The 15,724-nt window shown below is 27.7% G+C and overlaps 1 protein-coding gene across 1 annotated transcript; it reads left to right on the top strand.

The window, feature by feature from the left end:
* Nucleotides 1–10,527: 10,527 nt before the first annotated feature.
* On the top strand, nt 10,528–14,108 carry LOC140184771 (uncharacterized). The gene has a single exon (XM_072237878.1). The coding sequence runs from the start codon at nt 10,741–10,743 to the stop codon at nt 14,011–14,013; it is 3,273 nt and encodes a 1,090-aa protein (XP_072093979.1). The 5' UTR covers nt 10,528–10,740; the 3' UTR covers nt 14,014–14,108.
* Nucleotides 14,109–15,724: the final 1,616 nt, after the last annotated feature.

Below are 15,724 nucleotides of genomic sequence, written 5' to 3' on the forward strand. Positions count from 1 at the left end.
TTCTTTTTTTTTTTTGCCAATTCAATTCTAAAGCATACAGTTTTAGCTAGGTTATGTATTATTTTTTCTCCCGCATATATTAATTAGCATCCTTTTTGGGAGGTATAAATACTAAATAGAATACACCTTGTGTCATAGATGGTTGAATATAGTACATGTATTTATCCAAACTAGAGCGACATTCGCGTGATCTATATACGGTAAATTAATGATAATATATAGTACATTTAAAAAAAAATATTATTTAAAAAATAATTAAAATATATATAAATTAATATTAAATTGATTTATTTTTTATTTAAAATATTTTATAATACAAAAGTTTTTTATATTGAAACTTATATAATTATATCTTCTTTTGTAGTTTTTATTTTTGTATTTGTTTTAATTGATGAATTTTGTATTTTTACATGATGATTGTCCTTTTTTAATTTTTAGTTATTGTTGAAATTATTTTTTTTCTAGCATATCTTTTTGTGAAGACATTTTTTTTGAACGGTTGATTTATATACATTTTTTTCTGTTCCATCTTTATATTTATATATATATATATATATATGTTCTTCATATGATGAAGATATGTCTGATTTAGATTTGTTTATTTTTTCTTTCTTCTTAATCTCTTTATTATTATTATTTCATCTAGATCACGATATTAGTGTTGGTAAAGTTGGTTCTTATAATCAATAAAGAATATAAATGATGTTTTGAATAAATAAAATTTTTGTTGTATTTTCTGTTTTATTTGTTATAATAGGAATTGAGTTTCGGTATTTTTTGTTGGAACAAATGTATTGGTAATAATAATGTATTGTTAAGAACATAGTTAAAATTATATACTTTGAATTCAAATATAAATATAAAATTGTATAAATTTTTCAATTGAAATGGTGTTTGACTAGTGTCATTGCTATCTTGGAGTGTAATTAAATTTAAAGTATTTGTGCCTAATAATTTTTTTGCTTCTCTATTAAATAGTATAAAAGTTATTGTACCACTTTGATATAAAATTTTTAATTTAATTTTGAATTTATAATAATTATTATTGATTTAGTAATTTATAATTTGATGAAATTTTTTATGATAAGTATAATTTGATATAATTTGATGAAAGTTTTTATAATTTGAATATGTAATATTTTTTATATTGTAACACAAAAATTTTATTTTTGGTACTTTTGTAAAATTTTTTTTGATATCTACTTATTTTTCTTCTCCTAATATATACAGTTTTTCAATGATATCCATAATAGTAAGAATAAAATTTTTTAAAATATTTATTGTGTGTATATATAATATATTGAATAAATTATTTTTAATAAAAATAATTTAATTAAATAGCATAAAGTAAAAATATGTTAATAATATTTTATGTTGTAACACAAAAATTTTATTCTTTGTGATTTTTTTTATATCCACTTATTCTTCTTTTCCTAGTGCATACAGTTTTTCAATGACATCTATAATATAATAGTAAGATTAAAATTTTTTAAAATATGTATTTTGTGTGTGTGTGGTGTATATATATATATATATTGAATAAGTTATATTTAATAAAAATAATTTAAATAGCATAAAATAAAAATATTTGTTAGTATTTTTTTAACTCATTCTGTCAAACAATGTCTCAAGTGATATAAATTTAAAATAGTGCTAAAAATGATTAAAATTGATTCTTTGATTTAAATAAGTATAATTATAAAGATCTTAAAATATAATTATATGTAAAGTATTACAAAATAATAAAAAATATATAAATAGTAAAAATAATAAGAGTGTTTTTTCTCATATTTGTTTTAAAAATACAATAAATATTTTTATTTTGTATCTAATCATCTAATAGAATTATTTTTAAATAGATAAGCTCTTCTTCATTTATTGCATTGGTATAAATATTTTTCATAGGTAAACTACAAATTGTGAAATGAAGTAATAGCGGTAAGAATCTTATGTATATGATATATAAATACGTCAATTAATATGAAATTTGAATAGTTTGTAACTTAAAATTTGTTGTAATAATATTACAGGCATGCTACACATCAATGTAACCATGTAACCAAGTTGACCCAATACAAAAAAAAACCAATACCATTAAATGAAACGTGAAATACACACTCCCAACACACACGAAATCGCTCTTGCCCAACGCTTGTTTACGCACGAAGCGTCTTCTTCTTCTTCACCTTCTTCTTCGCATTCCTTCTCCTCCTCCTTCTCCTCCTTCTTTTTTGCGTTCCTTCTTCACGTGTTTTCTCCTTATCGTCATTTTTTTGTTGTTGTTGCTGCTGTATTTTTTTGTCTTTTCCTCCTTCTCTCTCTGGTGAAGAAGCAGTAGAAGGCGAGAAAGAAGAGTTTTGAATAGTGCAGAATAAATCGAACACAATACTCATGGTGAACCGAATACAGTACTCATGGTGAACCAAACACAGTACTCATGGTGAAATAATTGTATAGTGCTGAGTGAACGAAACATAATCCATTATATAAAATCAAATTCAAACAGCTTTCTGCAGAATGAACCGAACACAGTATTCATGGTGAACCGAATACAGTACTCATGGTGAAACAATTGTATAGTACTGAGTGAATGAAATATAATCCATTATATAAAATCAAATTCAAATAACTCTACCTACAATTTACATATTATCAATTCAATTTAGTACACTTCCGTCCATTTAATTCAATTCAAATTAGCAATTGCATTCCATTCAATTCGATTCAAAATTGAATAATCCAAACTTTGTCAGTTTGATTCGTTTTAGAAGAGTAATCCAAATTGCTCTCCATTCAACTGATTTGAAGTTGAGTCATTCATTGTTTCGATTCAGAAGTGTAGATCAAAGAAGAAAATGAAGAAGAATAGGAAGAAGATAAATGTAACGTAACCAGATCGAAATAAGAAAACGAGAAGATGAACGCGACCAGAGGAGAACAATGAAGGCAATGTAGATCAATAAGGAAGAACGCGAGTAGAGAAGAAGATAAGGTTTACGTTGCAACAGAAGGTTTACGTCAAGCAAAGCTTTAGGTTGCAGCACGTTATATGTAGCGCGTGTATGACAAACGAGTGAGGGGTGAGGGATGCACGTGTGGAGGAAATTACTTGGTTAACAACTATGTAAAAAGTACATGGATGCAGAGCTTTTATGATAATATTATTATGACATTTTTAATAGGGGCAAAATTTACCTCAAAACCGAACTGAAATTTACCTCAAAAGCGAACCGAAATTCACAACAACCGAATGAGAAATTGAAAAAATCAATTTTTTGTTTTTTTAGTTAAACCAATCGATTCGGTTCGATATTCGGTTGGTTCGACAAAAACCAAACCGAACCAAAAAATAGGTGCAGTAATGCTTGTTTTTATAAGTTTGTCCTTTAACCTAAAAACAAAACCCCCCAAATTCCTAACTCTAACTCACTCAGCACTCAGCACTCACCAGCCACAACCCCATCCCACAAGGCCACAAGTCAGTAAACTAACTTCCATCTTCCTCCTCCATGCCTGAAAGAATGAGAACCAGAGAGCTGCCGCCGTCCTCCAGTCGCAAGTCGTCCGTCGTTGCCATGTAGGACATCGTCAATCTCCGTTATAGGCGTTGTAGAGAGTTGGAGAGCGCCGTCATCTAGCCGTAGTTGTCTGTCGTTGTTGTGCAGGACATCGTCGATCTCCGTCGTCTAGCCGCAGTCTTCACGCTGTCATCCAGTCCACGTCGTCGCAGCAAACCCTAAACTGAGCCGTTCTTCTCCGTCGTTGAGCAGCAGTTTCTTTTCATCGCTGAGTAACAGACTTAGTCCGAGCCCTCTCCTGCAACTCACAATGTCTTCTTTTAAGGTGAGTAATTTGGTATATTCACAATTTATTGCAAGTTATTAAATGTTATTGCTGGTCTGTTGGAAAGAAAGTATAGTCACAACTTACAACTTATTTATTTTGTTTCATAAACTATGTTATTGTTGCTTTAATTAATAACTTAGTATGTTTAATAACTATGTTGCTGTTGCTGTTGTTGGATTAATTTACTGTTGTTGTTGCTCTAAAGTTGATTAGTTTTTCACTTTTTCGTTCTCTTTGGGTCAAGACTTTTTCATTTTAAGATTTTATAGCTATTTTTATTTTCAAAGATCCTCAATTTTATTATGGTTTAATACTTTGTTATTTTATTATGGTTTAATATTTTATTATAATTTATAATCTATATTATGTTTATATTTATAATCTATATTAATTTTGTTGTTTTATTTTTGTAGAAATTGTACCAATTCAAAAAAGATGATGATAAATTTGGTGTGGATTCAGATTAAACATGATGATTTTTTTGGTTTTTATTTGGTTTAAAGTAGCTGCTTTAGTTTTTAATATGTTTTAAAGTGTGTTTGTTTTTGTTATTTGCTAGACTTCTTTAATTGTCTTTGTTTTTATGTCTAATTATTGGAACAAATTGAAATTGTATTGAATTTGAATGTGATATATTCTTCTTATTTTAGTTTATTGACGGTTTAAACTTTATTTTATGGTGTTTTAAATTTTGATTATTAAGTTAAAAAAAAATAAAAAAACCGACCGAACTAATTAAATCACTATTAGTTCAATTTGGTTTGGTTTGATTGTCCAAAAAATAACAAACCAAAAATTAGTATCATTGTAGAATCGAACCGATTATGTCTCTAATGTAAATATTTATTATATTTAATTAATTAATTATGAGAGTTACGGCTTTTTTTCTTTAAGTTTTAATTTTCCAAGATTTTTAAACTTTGCCAAATAAGCAAATATATATATGCTGATTTGGCATCATTAAAAAAATAAAAATAGTTTAAATTTAATGTATAAAGATTTTAGTATCAATTTTTATATAATAATAATAATAATAATAATAATAATAATAATAATAATAGATGTGTAAGAATTATGAGTATTAGACAATGATTAATTTTACTGTTAATGCTTGTTTGAGTGTTATTAAATTGTTAAAAAATTATTTTTTTTAATATATTTAATAAATTTTTAATAATAAAAATAAAAATATTTTAAAAATTTAAAAATATATTTTTTAAAGTATAATTTACATATTTTTTTAAAAAGAATTTTTTATTTAAAAAATATTTTTTATATAATAAATAAATAAATATTTTTATATTATTATACTAAATATAATTGACAACTAAAAAATATTAAAATTTATTGTTTTTTACTATTATTTTAAAAAATTTGCCCATACAGGCCGCTAAAGTCTATTGGTATCTTGCAATGAAATTTCATCGCAAATGATAATAAGGAATGACTTGGCATCACAATAATGGTACGGTGCAATTATAAATTTAAAATAGCAATGAAAAATCACCAAAGGAAAACTCGTGGTTTCCTCTGGGTGGAGGTGCATGCACATGTAATAATATCATGTTTCAGGTCTTTGAATCCCCTTGACTTGGTTGACTTGGTATTATTGCCTACTTTAATGGTGTTTGTTTTTGTTTGATTGACTTAGCTTTCAGAATCATACAAGTTAGATTAATTGGTGTATGTATGTTATATATGTTTAGTACGTTTGCATTATTTAATTTTTTTAGCTTTTTTAATTGTTTAATAGACCAAAATGATTTTTTGATTATTTGAACAAAATTTAACCAATTCAAAAATAACATTTCATATTTATTAATTTATGGACGACATTCTTTATCATAAAATATAAAGTACTGCAATTCGTATAAGTATTTACCAAATTGATTTCTAACGTTTTATTTCGCTTAACATACCATTGCTCATGTAAAACTTATTTATAGAAAAAAAATACATTTCAAACTTAAAACATTATTTGATTGATAACTATTAAGTTATTGTTGTTATAAGAAATTAAATAAGTCTAACTTAGTTTCAAAAATTAATTTAAGAAGTAATAGTTGTCTCATGTTTATAATGATTATTAAATTTTTTATTTTTAGCCAAGATGAGATTAATAATTATTATTATTAAATAAATGAATTAATAGTAATGTAGGACGTCTTCCATGAAACAACGTAGCACGCAGAAGTGTTCCAATCACTTGACTTGGTTGATGTGACTTGCTTTCCTTTAATCATGTGTGACTTGTTTGTTTGATTAACTCAGCTTTCAAAATTTCTTGACTTGGAGTGGAAGACTTTTCATAAACATTACCAAAATATGTAGTAGTCTCTCAAGCTTAGCATCATGAAATATATCGACGAAAAATTTTAGGGAAAATAACATTATTTTACCTTTTTAAGAGATTTCTACAAATAATAATAATAATAATAATAATAATAATAATAATAATAATAATAATAATAATAATAAGGGTTTTGATAAGAAACTTAGGTGTTATGACAAAATTGTTCAAACTCTCAAACGACACAGTTTAATGTCTTATTTAACGTCAAAATACGTATGACATCAATTTAATATGTCCAGCATAGCCAGACTAGTCACGTCACTAATAACGTTGAATTTCAATAACAAAAAATACACAAGAGATTACATTGATACATTTTTTTAATCTAAAATACCAAATTATAGTAATTGAATAGGAACTATAAATCAATATAACTTGTCAATCTTAATACCAAAGTAGTTAACTCAACTTACTTTCTTCAATCATGTTTGTTTGTTTGATGGTGGAAACTCAGGTGCAGTCAACTTTATATGAAATTGATAACTGAGAGTTGTTAGATGATTTGATTGATTTGACTAAATTTTCATCTAACGACTCTCAACTATCAACTTCACGTGAAATCGACTGCACCTGAGTTTTCACCTTGTTTGATTGGCTCACCTTTTAAAATTTCTTGACTTAAAATGAAAGACTTTTCATAAACTTCACCAAAATATGTAGTAGTCTTCACAAGCTTAGCATTATGAAATATATAAATTATTCGACTAAAAGTTTTAGGAAAAATAACATTTTATCTTTTTTAGAGGTTTCTACAAAATATTTTTCTTTAATCTATAAAATATATACTTTTTTTACACATTAAAATAAATTACTTTTTGATCTATTTTACCAAAATTCCATTCAATAGTAATTATACGTATCTAGATTAGCAATAACTTTTTAAGTTGGTCCAAATAATAACAATAATAATAATAATAATAATAATAATAATAATAATAATAATAATAGTGTTAAACTGTTAATAATGATAGGTAGGGAATAATTATATGATTTGTATAGAGAATAAATTGAAAAAAATTATTTTGTTAATCGTCAAATACTAATTAACCGTATTTTAAATATTAGTAATAAAATTATTTTAAATTAATCGTTAGAAGTAATTTAAAAAATTTAAAGATTAGAAAGAAAATATATTTTATTTTTAAAATTTTGATCCTCTAAATTTTGAATTTTTATTTGAAAGGATAAAGTGTGAATTTTTATCTTTAAATATTTTTTAATATTTTTTTTAATTTCACTTATAAAATAAATAATGAAAGATTATACTTTATCTTCTAAAATAAAATCTAAAATTTAGAAGATCCAAATCTTTACTTCCGTATAACAAAAGTTGTAATATGAAGATCAGAAATGCTAGACAAATATTTTTTTTAAATCAAGTTTAACGAAGTTAAATTTATATATGTGTGTTATTTATCTTTTTTGTTTTTCGTTCTTGTTTTGTATAGAAAATGGCTTAAAATGACTTAAAATGTCCTTTATTCTATGAAAAATAATTTAAAAAAATGGCTTAAAAAATATTAGAAGTACTATAAAAATTTGTAATATTTTAATAATTTAGGTAAATATTGGTTATAACTATATTTTTAATTTCTAAATTATTATTGACTATGTAGAGTATTTTTTTAATATCCTAAGTCATTAGGACATTACAAATTTTTATAGTACTCCTAACATCTTTTAAGCAATTTTTTAAAATTATTTTATATAGAATAAAATATTTTTTGTGGTATAATTTAAATAAATTTATTAAAAAAAATTTCATGAGCTATTAAAAATAGACAAAAGAGTATTGTATGAAATTCAAATTGATAACTCATTAATATTTTAAAGAAGTCTCGTAATTAAATATTTTGTTAGCTTTTTTTAATGCATGAAATAAAATATTTTTTAATTTTTAAATTATTAATTTTTTTAATGAATTATTAATTTTTTAATAAAAGAATGAACAGACTTAAATAATGAGTAATTCGAATATGGCCAATTCGAATTACTATGTGCAGTGTGTGTGAGTGTAATTTGAATCACCCTGATTCGAATTACTGTGGGTGTAATTCGAATCAGGTTGATTCGAATTATAGTGTGTCTGCATGTGTGAGTAATTCGAATCACATTGATTCGAATTACATGTAATTCTAATTCAAAACATACTGATTCGAACTATATAGTAATGTGCATTGGTATAGTAGATTCATGAACCAGTTTTTTATTTGGCTGATTTATGTAAAATTTCGTTCTCCTTGACTTATTATAGTATTTTACCGTCGTCATTTCTTCTTCTTTCTATTAGTTAATATCATAAATTAGTTTAATAATAACAAGAAAAAGTCTAGGGGGCCAGCAGTTTTATTGAATTTTGGCCAGCATGTAACCAGCAGAGGAAGGTGAGCCATTGGATGAAATCTCATACCAATCTCACACCATCAAATCATCATTGATGGCTAGTTGATGGCTAACAATCACAAAAATTGCTGGCCCCCTAGCTGTATGAATAACATTGAACTACAAATTTAAAATTTTAATAAGTTCGGCCGACAAAATATATTTAAATATATTTTAGAATAAAAAATACATTAATGTGTTATAAATAACATAGAAATAATTAAATTTTAACATAAATTTAATATTATTTAATTAGTTTAATAATAAAAAGATTAATTAAAAAAATTTGATGTTAAAATAAAGAAACTTCCCGTATCACAGTTAAACTTAATTAAAGTTAACTGATAAAAATAGTTGGATATACAGCGAAATCGAACGAGAATATATGTTTAACTGTTTTTGTTATTAATATTTAATTATTTATCATTATAGGGATGGAGTAAACTAGTAAAGACTCTCATCATTCATTAATTATGACCGAATATTTTATTTTTATTTAACAATACTAGCTTACCATGTAAATTATATTACTTTGACGAGTCAATATGACTCCCACACTCATCAATACGGTGAATGAAGGAATTATTCTTATGAAAAATTTGGAAGATGCTATGAAAAGTCGGAACTCAAAGATAAATTAAATATGTAATAATAACTACTAAGTTATGAAATCATAATTATTTGAAAATAATAACTTCTATTATTATTATTATTATTAAATAAATGAATTAATAGTATTTAATTAATTAACTAAAAATAACCAAAGAAAAACCCATGTCGTGTTTTTTGGGTGGAGTAGATGTAGATCCGTGTGCATGCCAGGGCGTCTTCCTTGAAACAACTTAGCAGAAGTGTTCGAATCACTTGACTTGGTTGATGTGACTTACTTTCCTTTAATCATGTGTGCCTTTTTGTTTGATTGACTCAGCTTTCAAAATTTCTTGACTTGGAGTGGAAGACTTCTCATAAACTTCACCAAAATATGTAGTAGTCTCACAATGCAAGCTTAGCATTATGAAATATATCGACGAAAAATTTTAGAGAAAATAACATGATTTTATCTTTTTTTTTTTAGAGAATCCTGCAAATAATAATAATAATAATAATAATAATAATAATAATAATAATAATAATAATAATAATAATAATAAGTGTTAAACTGTTAATAATGATAGGGAGAGAATAATTATGATTTGTATAGAGAATAAATTAAAAGAAAAACAAATCATTTGTTAATCGTAAGAAAATTAATTAACTGTATTCCAAATATTAGAAATAAAATTATTTTAAACTAATCGTTAGAAATAATTTTAAAATATTTGAAGGTTAGAAAAGAAAATATGTTTTACTTCAATATAACAAAAGTTTTAATATTCACCGATAATAATAATGATATATATTCATATATAAATGAGGATATATGTTTAATTGATTTTGTTATCAATATTTATTTATTAAAAATATTATTTCTATATTAAAATAAATCATGCTAAAATTAATCATTATATATATTTATATATAAATAAATATATAAATTAATTTATTTTCAATATATATTTATATAATTAATTTTACTAAACACCTAATATACATTATATATCATTATAGGATGGATTAAGACTCTCATTAATTATTATGACTAAATATTTTATTTTTATTTAAGAATACTAGGATTACTAGCTACTCCATGTAAATTACTTTGACCAGTCAATATGGCTCCCACACTCATCATTCATCAATAATTCAATACGGTGAATCAAGGAATTACTCTTATATACAAAAAATTTGGAACATGCGATGAAAGTCGGAACTCAAAAGATAAATTAAATATGTAATAGTAGCTACTAAGTTATGAAATCATACATTATTTAAAAATAATTACTCAAATATTACAAAACTATTTATATAATATTTAACGTCAAATTGCTAAGATTAATCTTGATCAATTAACTGGAGAAACGAAAATAATGCTAATTGAACCAATCACAAAAAGACTTTAGAATACTTAGTTTTGAGATCATCAGAATATTGGCGATAAACACATCATGGACTTGAGCCGCTATAAATATATGAACGCTGGAGTTGTATATCCAATAACCATAGCAACACCTTAAATATACTCATACATTAGAGTTTTCAGTCTCAATTCCTTGGAAAAAATGAGAAGAAAAGAATACTCCAGCAATAGTACTGCTGTTGCGGTAGTTGTGGTGGTGCTACTCATCATCACTGAATTTGGAGGTTCTTATGCCTGCATTCAACTAGAAAGAGAGGCTCTCCTTAATTTCAAAAGAAGTTTGAGCTTTTTTGATGAGACGCCACTACTTCCATCTTGGGAAGTAGATGGTGATTGCTGTGAATGGCAAGGCATAGCCTGCAATAATGTCACTGGACATATTGTTATGCTTGATCTCAACGATCTCTGTTCTCCATTCATCGTTGAATCAATTATAGAACAACCGTCTAGTTACAGCGATGATTGCCCCCATCTGGCATATACTTTCACGGATGTTACTCTATATCTGTCACAGCTCCAACATTTGATTTATTTGAATCTTTCTGGAGTTGTCATCCAAGGGGCTCTAGCATTTCTTGGTTTTATGCAAAGCCTACGCAGTCTTTCTCTACGAGGAGACTATGTTTATCAACCATTGACCATTCCCAGCAGCAGTATTGAAAACCTTGCCAACTTGCGTGCTCTTTATCTCCAACGCCTCACTCTCACCAACGTTACTGACAGTAGCTGGCTTTCTTCACTTTCCTCATTGCAATACCTTGGCTTGTATGATGTAGATCTTTCCATGGCTGAAGCTCACCATCTGTTTAAGGTACTTAACACGCTTCCTTCTCTGTTAGAGTTACACCTATCTGGTTGTAGACTTGGACAAGTGTCGTCATCACTTGTTTCTGATCATATTTTTCCTCTCACAAATCTCACTCGTCTCCAACTCCTCAATCTTGCATGGAATGACCTTAGCCAAAATTCACCAATCCTAAATGCTTTTCAGAACACCACTTCCATCAAAGTCCTTGACATCTCACAAAACCTTTTAAGCTCTGTGCCGCCATGGTTAGCCAAGCTTCATAATCTTCTCAAGTTGGATTTGTCTTCCACCGATATTACATTTCTTGATCCTTTGAGAAATCTGACCTCCATTAAATACCTTCTGCTTTCTCATAATAAGAATTTAGCTTCACTTCCACTATGGTTTTCTCATTTTGATAACCTTCAAGTACTATCCCTTGGGGGATGTGGTTTTTCTGGTCAACTTCCTTCTACTCTTCAGAACTTGACTTCCATTAGGGTCCTGAACCTCAATGAAAACAATCTGAATTCAATAACACCGTTGTGGTGGGGGAATTTTAAAAACCTTGTTTTCTTAAGTCTTTCGAGTAATCTGTTTTATGGTCCAGTTCCTTATGCTTTGCGAAATTTGACTCATCTCACTTATCTTAGCCTTTCCAACAACAACTTGAAGTCACTTCCATCATGGTTAGGCGAGTTAAAGAGTCTTGTCCATCTTGATCTTTCAATGAATAATTTCACTACAGTGGAAGAGGGTTTTCTATCATCAATTTTGAACAATTTATGTCAGCTAAAAGAATTTAATCTGTCCCAAAGCAATTTTCAAGGGTTTGCTTTCAAAAACAAAGGAACTCTATCTGGCTGTAATAGCTATGCTTTAGAGTACCTGAATTTGAATGACAATGAATTTGATGGTCTTTTGCCCAATTGGTTGGAACAATTTAAAAATTTAAAGTACCTTCATTTGATGTCAAATTCATTCTCCGGCCCAATTCCTCTCTTTATTGGAGATTTGGCAAAATTGTCAGAGTTAGATCTTGGAGATAACATGTTAAATGGATCAATACCCCGCAGTCTTGGAAAACTTGTGAATCTCCGAAACCTGAATCTTTCTTCTAATAATTTTAGTGGTGTTATTCCTCAAAGTCTGGGTCAACTCAAGAATCTGCGATGGCTTGATCTTTCTTCTAATCATTTTTGTGGTGTTGTTTCTCAAAGTCTGAGTCAACTCAAGAATCTGCATTGGCTTGATCTTTCTTCTAATCATTTTATTGGTGTTGTTCCTGAAAGCCTCGGTCAACTCAAGAATCTGAAATGGCTTGATCTTTCTTCTAACTACTTGCATGGCACAATCAATGGATTAATAAATTCGTGGCCCCAGCTCATCAGCCTCTTCCACTTTGATCTCTCCAATAATAAAATAATTGGATCAATTCCTGAAAACCTTCATGTTATAATGCCCTTTTTGAGATCCTTGATTCTTCGCAACAACCTCTTAAATGGTTCATTGCCAAGTTCATTGGACAAACTTAAATACTTGTACAGTTTTGATGTTTCCAACAATAAGTTATCAGGCAAAATTCCAAGCACATTATGGAATCTATCATTGGGATGGCTGCGTTTGAATAACAATAGCTTTCAAGGAAAACTTCCTTCATCCTTGACAAACATGAAAGAATTGAGATTATTAGATCTTGGGGAGAATAGACTATCAGGTTTCATACCTTTTTGGAATGGTAATGAACTTCCCGACTTACAAATTCTTAGGCTGAGGAAAAATTTGCTACATGGTGTCATTCCTTCAAGTCTCTGTCAATTTGTTGAATTGCAAATCTTGGACCTTGCTGAAAATCACTTAGTTGGCCCAATTCCTCGTTGCATTAGCAATATTACAAGAATGACTTCGGCAAATACTCTTTCGTTTTGGGAGGAATTAAATCCATGGGACAATGAGGATCTAAAGCAAGTCATCAAAGGAAGAGAACTTGATTACATTAGAAACTTAAAATATGTGATCAACTTGGACTTATCAAATAATTTCTTGTCTGGATCAATTCCTATTGGAATATCTTCCCTCAGAGGATTGATTGGACTCAATTTTTCCTACAATAATTTGTCTGGCGTGATTCCTGAAATGATTGGAGACATGAGATCATTAGAATCTCTTGACTTATCACATAATCATCTCTGTGGTACTATTCCAAGAGGCATGATTGACTTATATTCTCTAAGTCACTTGAATTTATCATACAACAACCTTTCAGGACCAATTCCTGTTGAAAACCAATTTCAGACCTTTAACGATCCACTCAGTTACACTGGTAACCAATATCTCTGTGGAGCTCCACTCCCAAAACATTGTCCCGGTGATGGTCCTCATCATGTTCCTAACATTGAAAACTATGAAGATGAAGACAGGGAAAATGACAAGTTAGACAAAGTGTTGTTTTACTCAATCACATCCATTGGCTTTGCAACTGGTTTCTGGGGAATTGTTGGGTTTTTGTATTTCAAAAAGAATTGGAGGTATGTTTGCTTTGGATATGTGGAGAAGGTTGCTGACAGGATCTATGTTGCAGTAGTCTTAAAAGTAGTCAAATTGAAGAAAATGATGCAGAGAAAGTAGTCATGTTTGTAAATTTGAAGATTGATTTTCACACCCTCATTGGCCTCATCCATGTAGTTCTTAATGTTAAATAAGATTGTTATGCTTCTAGATCATTAGAGTTGTGTTTTCATTGAGATATGTTTAAATATTTCTTCTGTTTTTGTATCAATTATCATTTGCATTTATGTTAAAATTGCAAGTAGCTTTATGTTTCTGGTGCTAAAATATTTAAAGAAGTTGATCCATATTACAAATGCATAATATGAAAGTGAGGTAAATTTGAAAATTAACAACAATCTACTATGATTGGTAGTATGAGGAGGATTTTAACTTAACCAGGAAATACACTATATATATAAATATAACAAGAATCAAGAAAAAGTGATAGATAAAGTTAGTACAAATTAATTTAGCCCAACTCATAGGATCGGATAAACATTCTCTGTAGCTATTGCTACTACTAAAAAAAAAATTGCAGCTAATAATCTTAATTTGCTAATAAATCCTACCGTAATAATTTCATTTTAAATGAAAATTTGTGAGAAAATTTTTAATCATATGAATAAGAACTAGAAAGAAGGCTTCAGAATATTGAAGTGTCATTGTCACACATCCAGATACCTTGAACCTGTGCTTCAGTTTTGCTACTTTGATGAACACAAAGTCAGAGGTTAGAGAAAGATATCTCAATTGTTGCATAGAACCAAGGAAGTAGTTTTGTTTGCTTGACTTAGCCTTTCAAATCACTTGACTTGGAATAGAAAGACTTTCATAGTTTCATGACCTTTCACCAAGATATTAGATATATAGTCTCATAAGCTTAGCTCCACGAAATATATAAATTATCCTACGAAAAACTTTAGAGAAAATAACACTATTTTCTTTTTTAAGATATATCTATGTAATACTTTTTATTTATAGAAGATACACTTTTATAAAATTAAAATAAATTAAATACTTTTTGAACAATTTTGCCAAAATTATAGTAATTAAACATATCTAGATTAGCAATAATTTGTTAGTTGATGATGATGAAAAATAAGAAAGAATGAATAGTGATATATATGGTGGAGGTTGGTTGGGGAGAAATGAGGGGTAGTGTTGATTAGATCGGCGGATCTTTGTTTAGGCGACGAGGGTTCCAAATTTTTTGGAAAAAAATAGTAGTTTTATTATATGTAGTATTGATTGTTCAATTGGTTGATATTTTGGTTCTCTAACTTAATTATCTTAGAGTATTAAAATTTAAATTCATATTCAATTGTAATAATATATAACATATATTGAATTAATAGATGAAATGGACTTAGATAATTTGATTTTTTAAATTTCGACTAACTAAAAAACTCAATTAAATCAACATAAAACCATAAAACTCTTCCAAAATTTCTTAAACTTCTTTATTATTTTATTCGTATTTTTTGTTAGAAATTTTTTTTGCTAAACAAAAACATTCAAATATTCAACAATTAATTATTGTAATAAATGTTTATCATTCTATAAAGAAGGCTATAAAGAAGAAGATAGGGAAAATGACAAGCTAGACAAAGAGTTGTTTTACTCAGTCATAGCTCTTGCCTTTGCAACTGGTTTCTGGGGAATTATTGGGGTCTTGTATTTCAAAAAGAACTGGAGGTATGTTTGCTTTGGATATGTGGACAAGGTAACTGACAGGATCTATGTTGCAGTTGTCTTGAAAGTAGTCATATTGAAGGAAATGATGCAGAGG

Source organism: Arachis hypogaea, chromosome 5 (genome assembly GCF_003086295.3).
Source record: "Arachis hypogaea cultivar Tifrunner chromosome 5, arahy.Tifrunner.gnm2.J5K5, whole genome shotgun sequence".
NCBI classification, from domain to species: domain Eukaryota; kingdom Viridiplantae; phylum Streptophyta; class Magnoliopsida; order Fabales; family Fabaceae; genus Arachis; species Arachis hypogaea.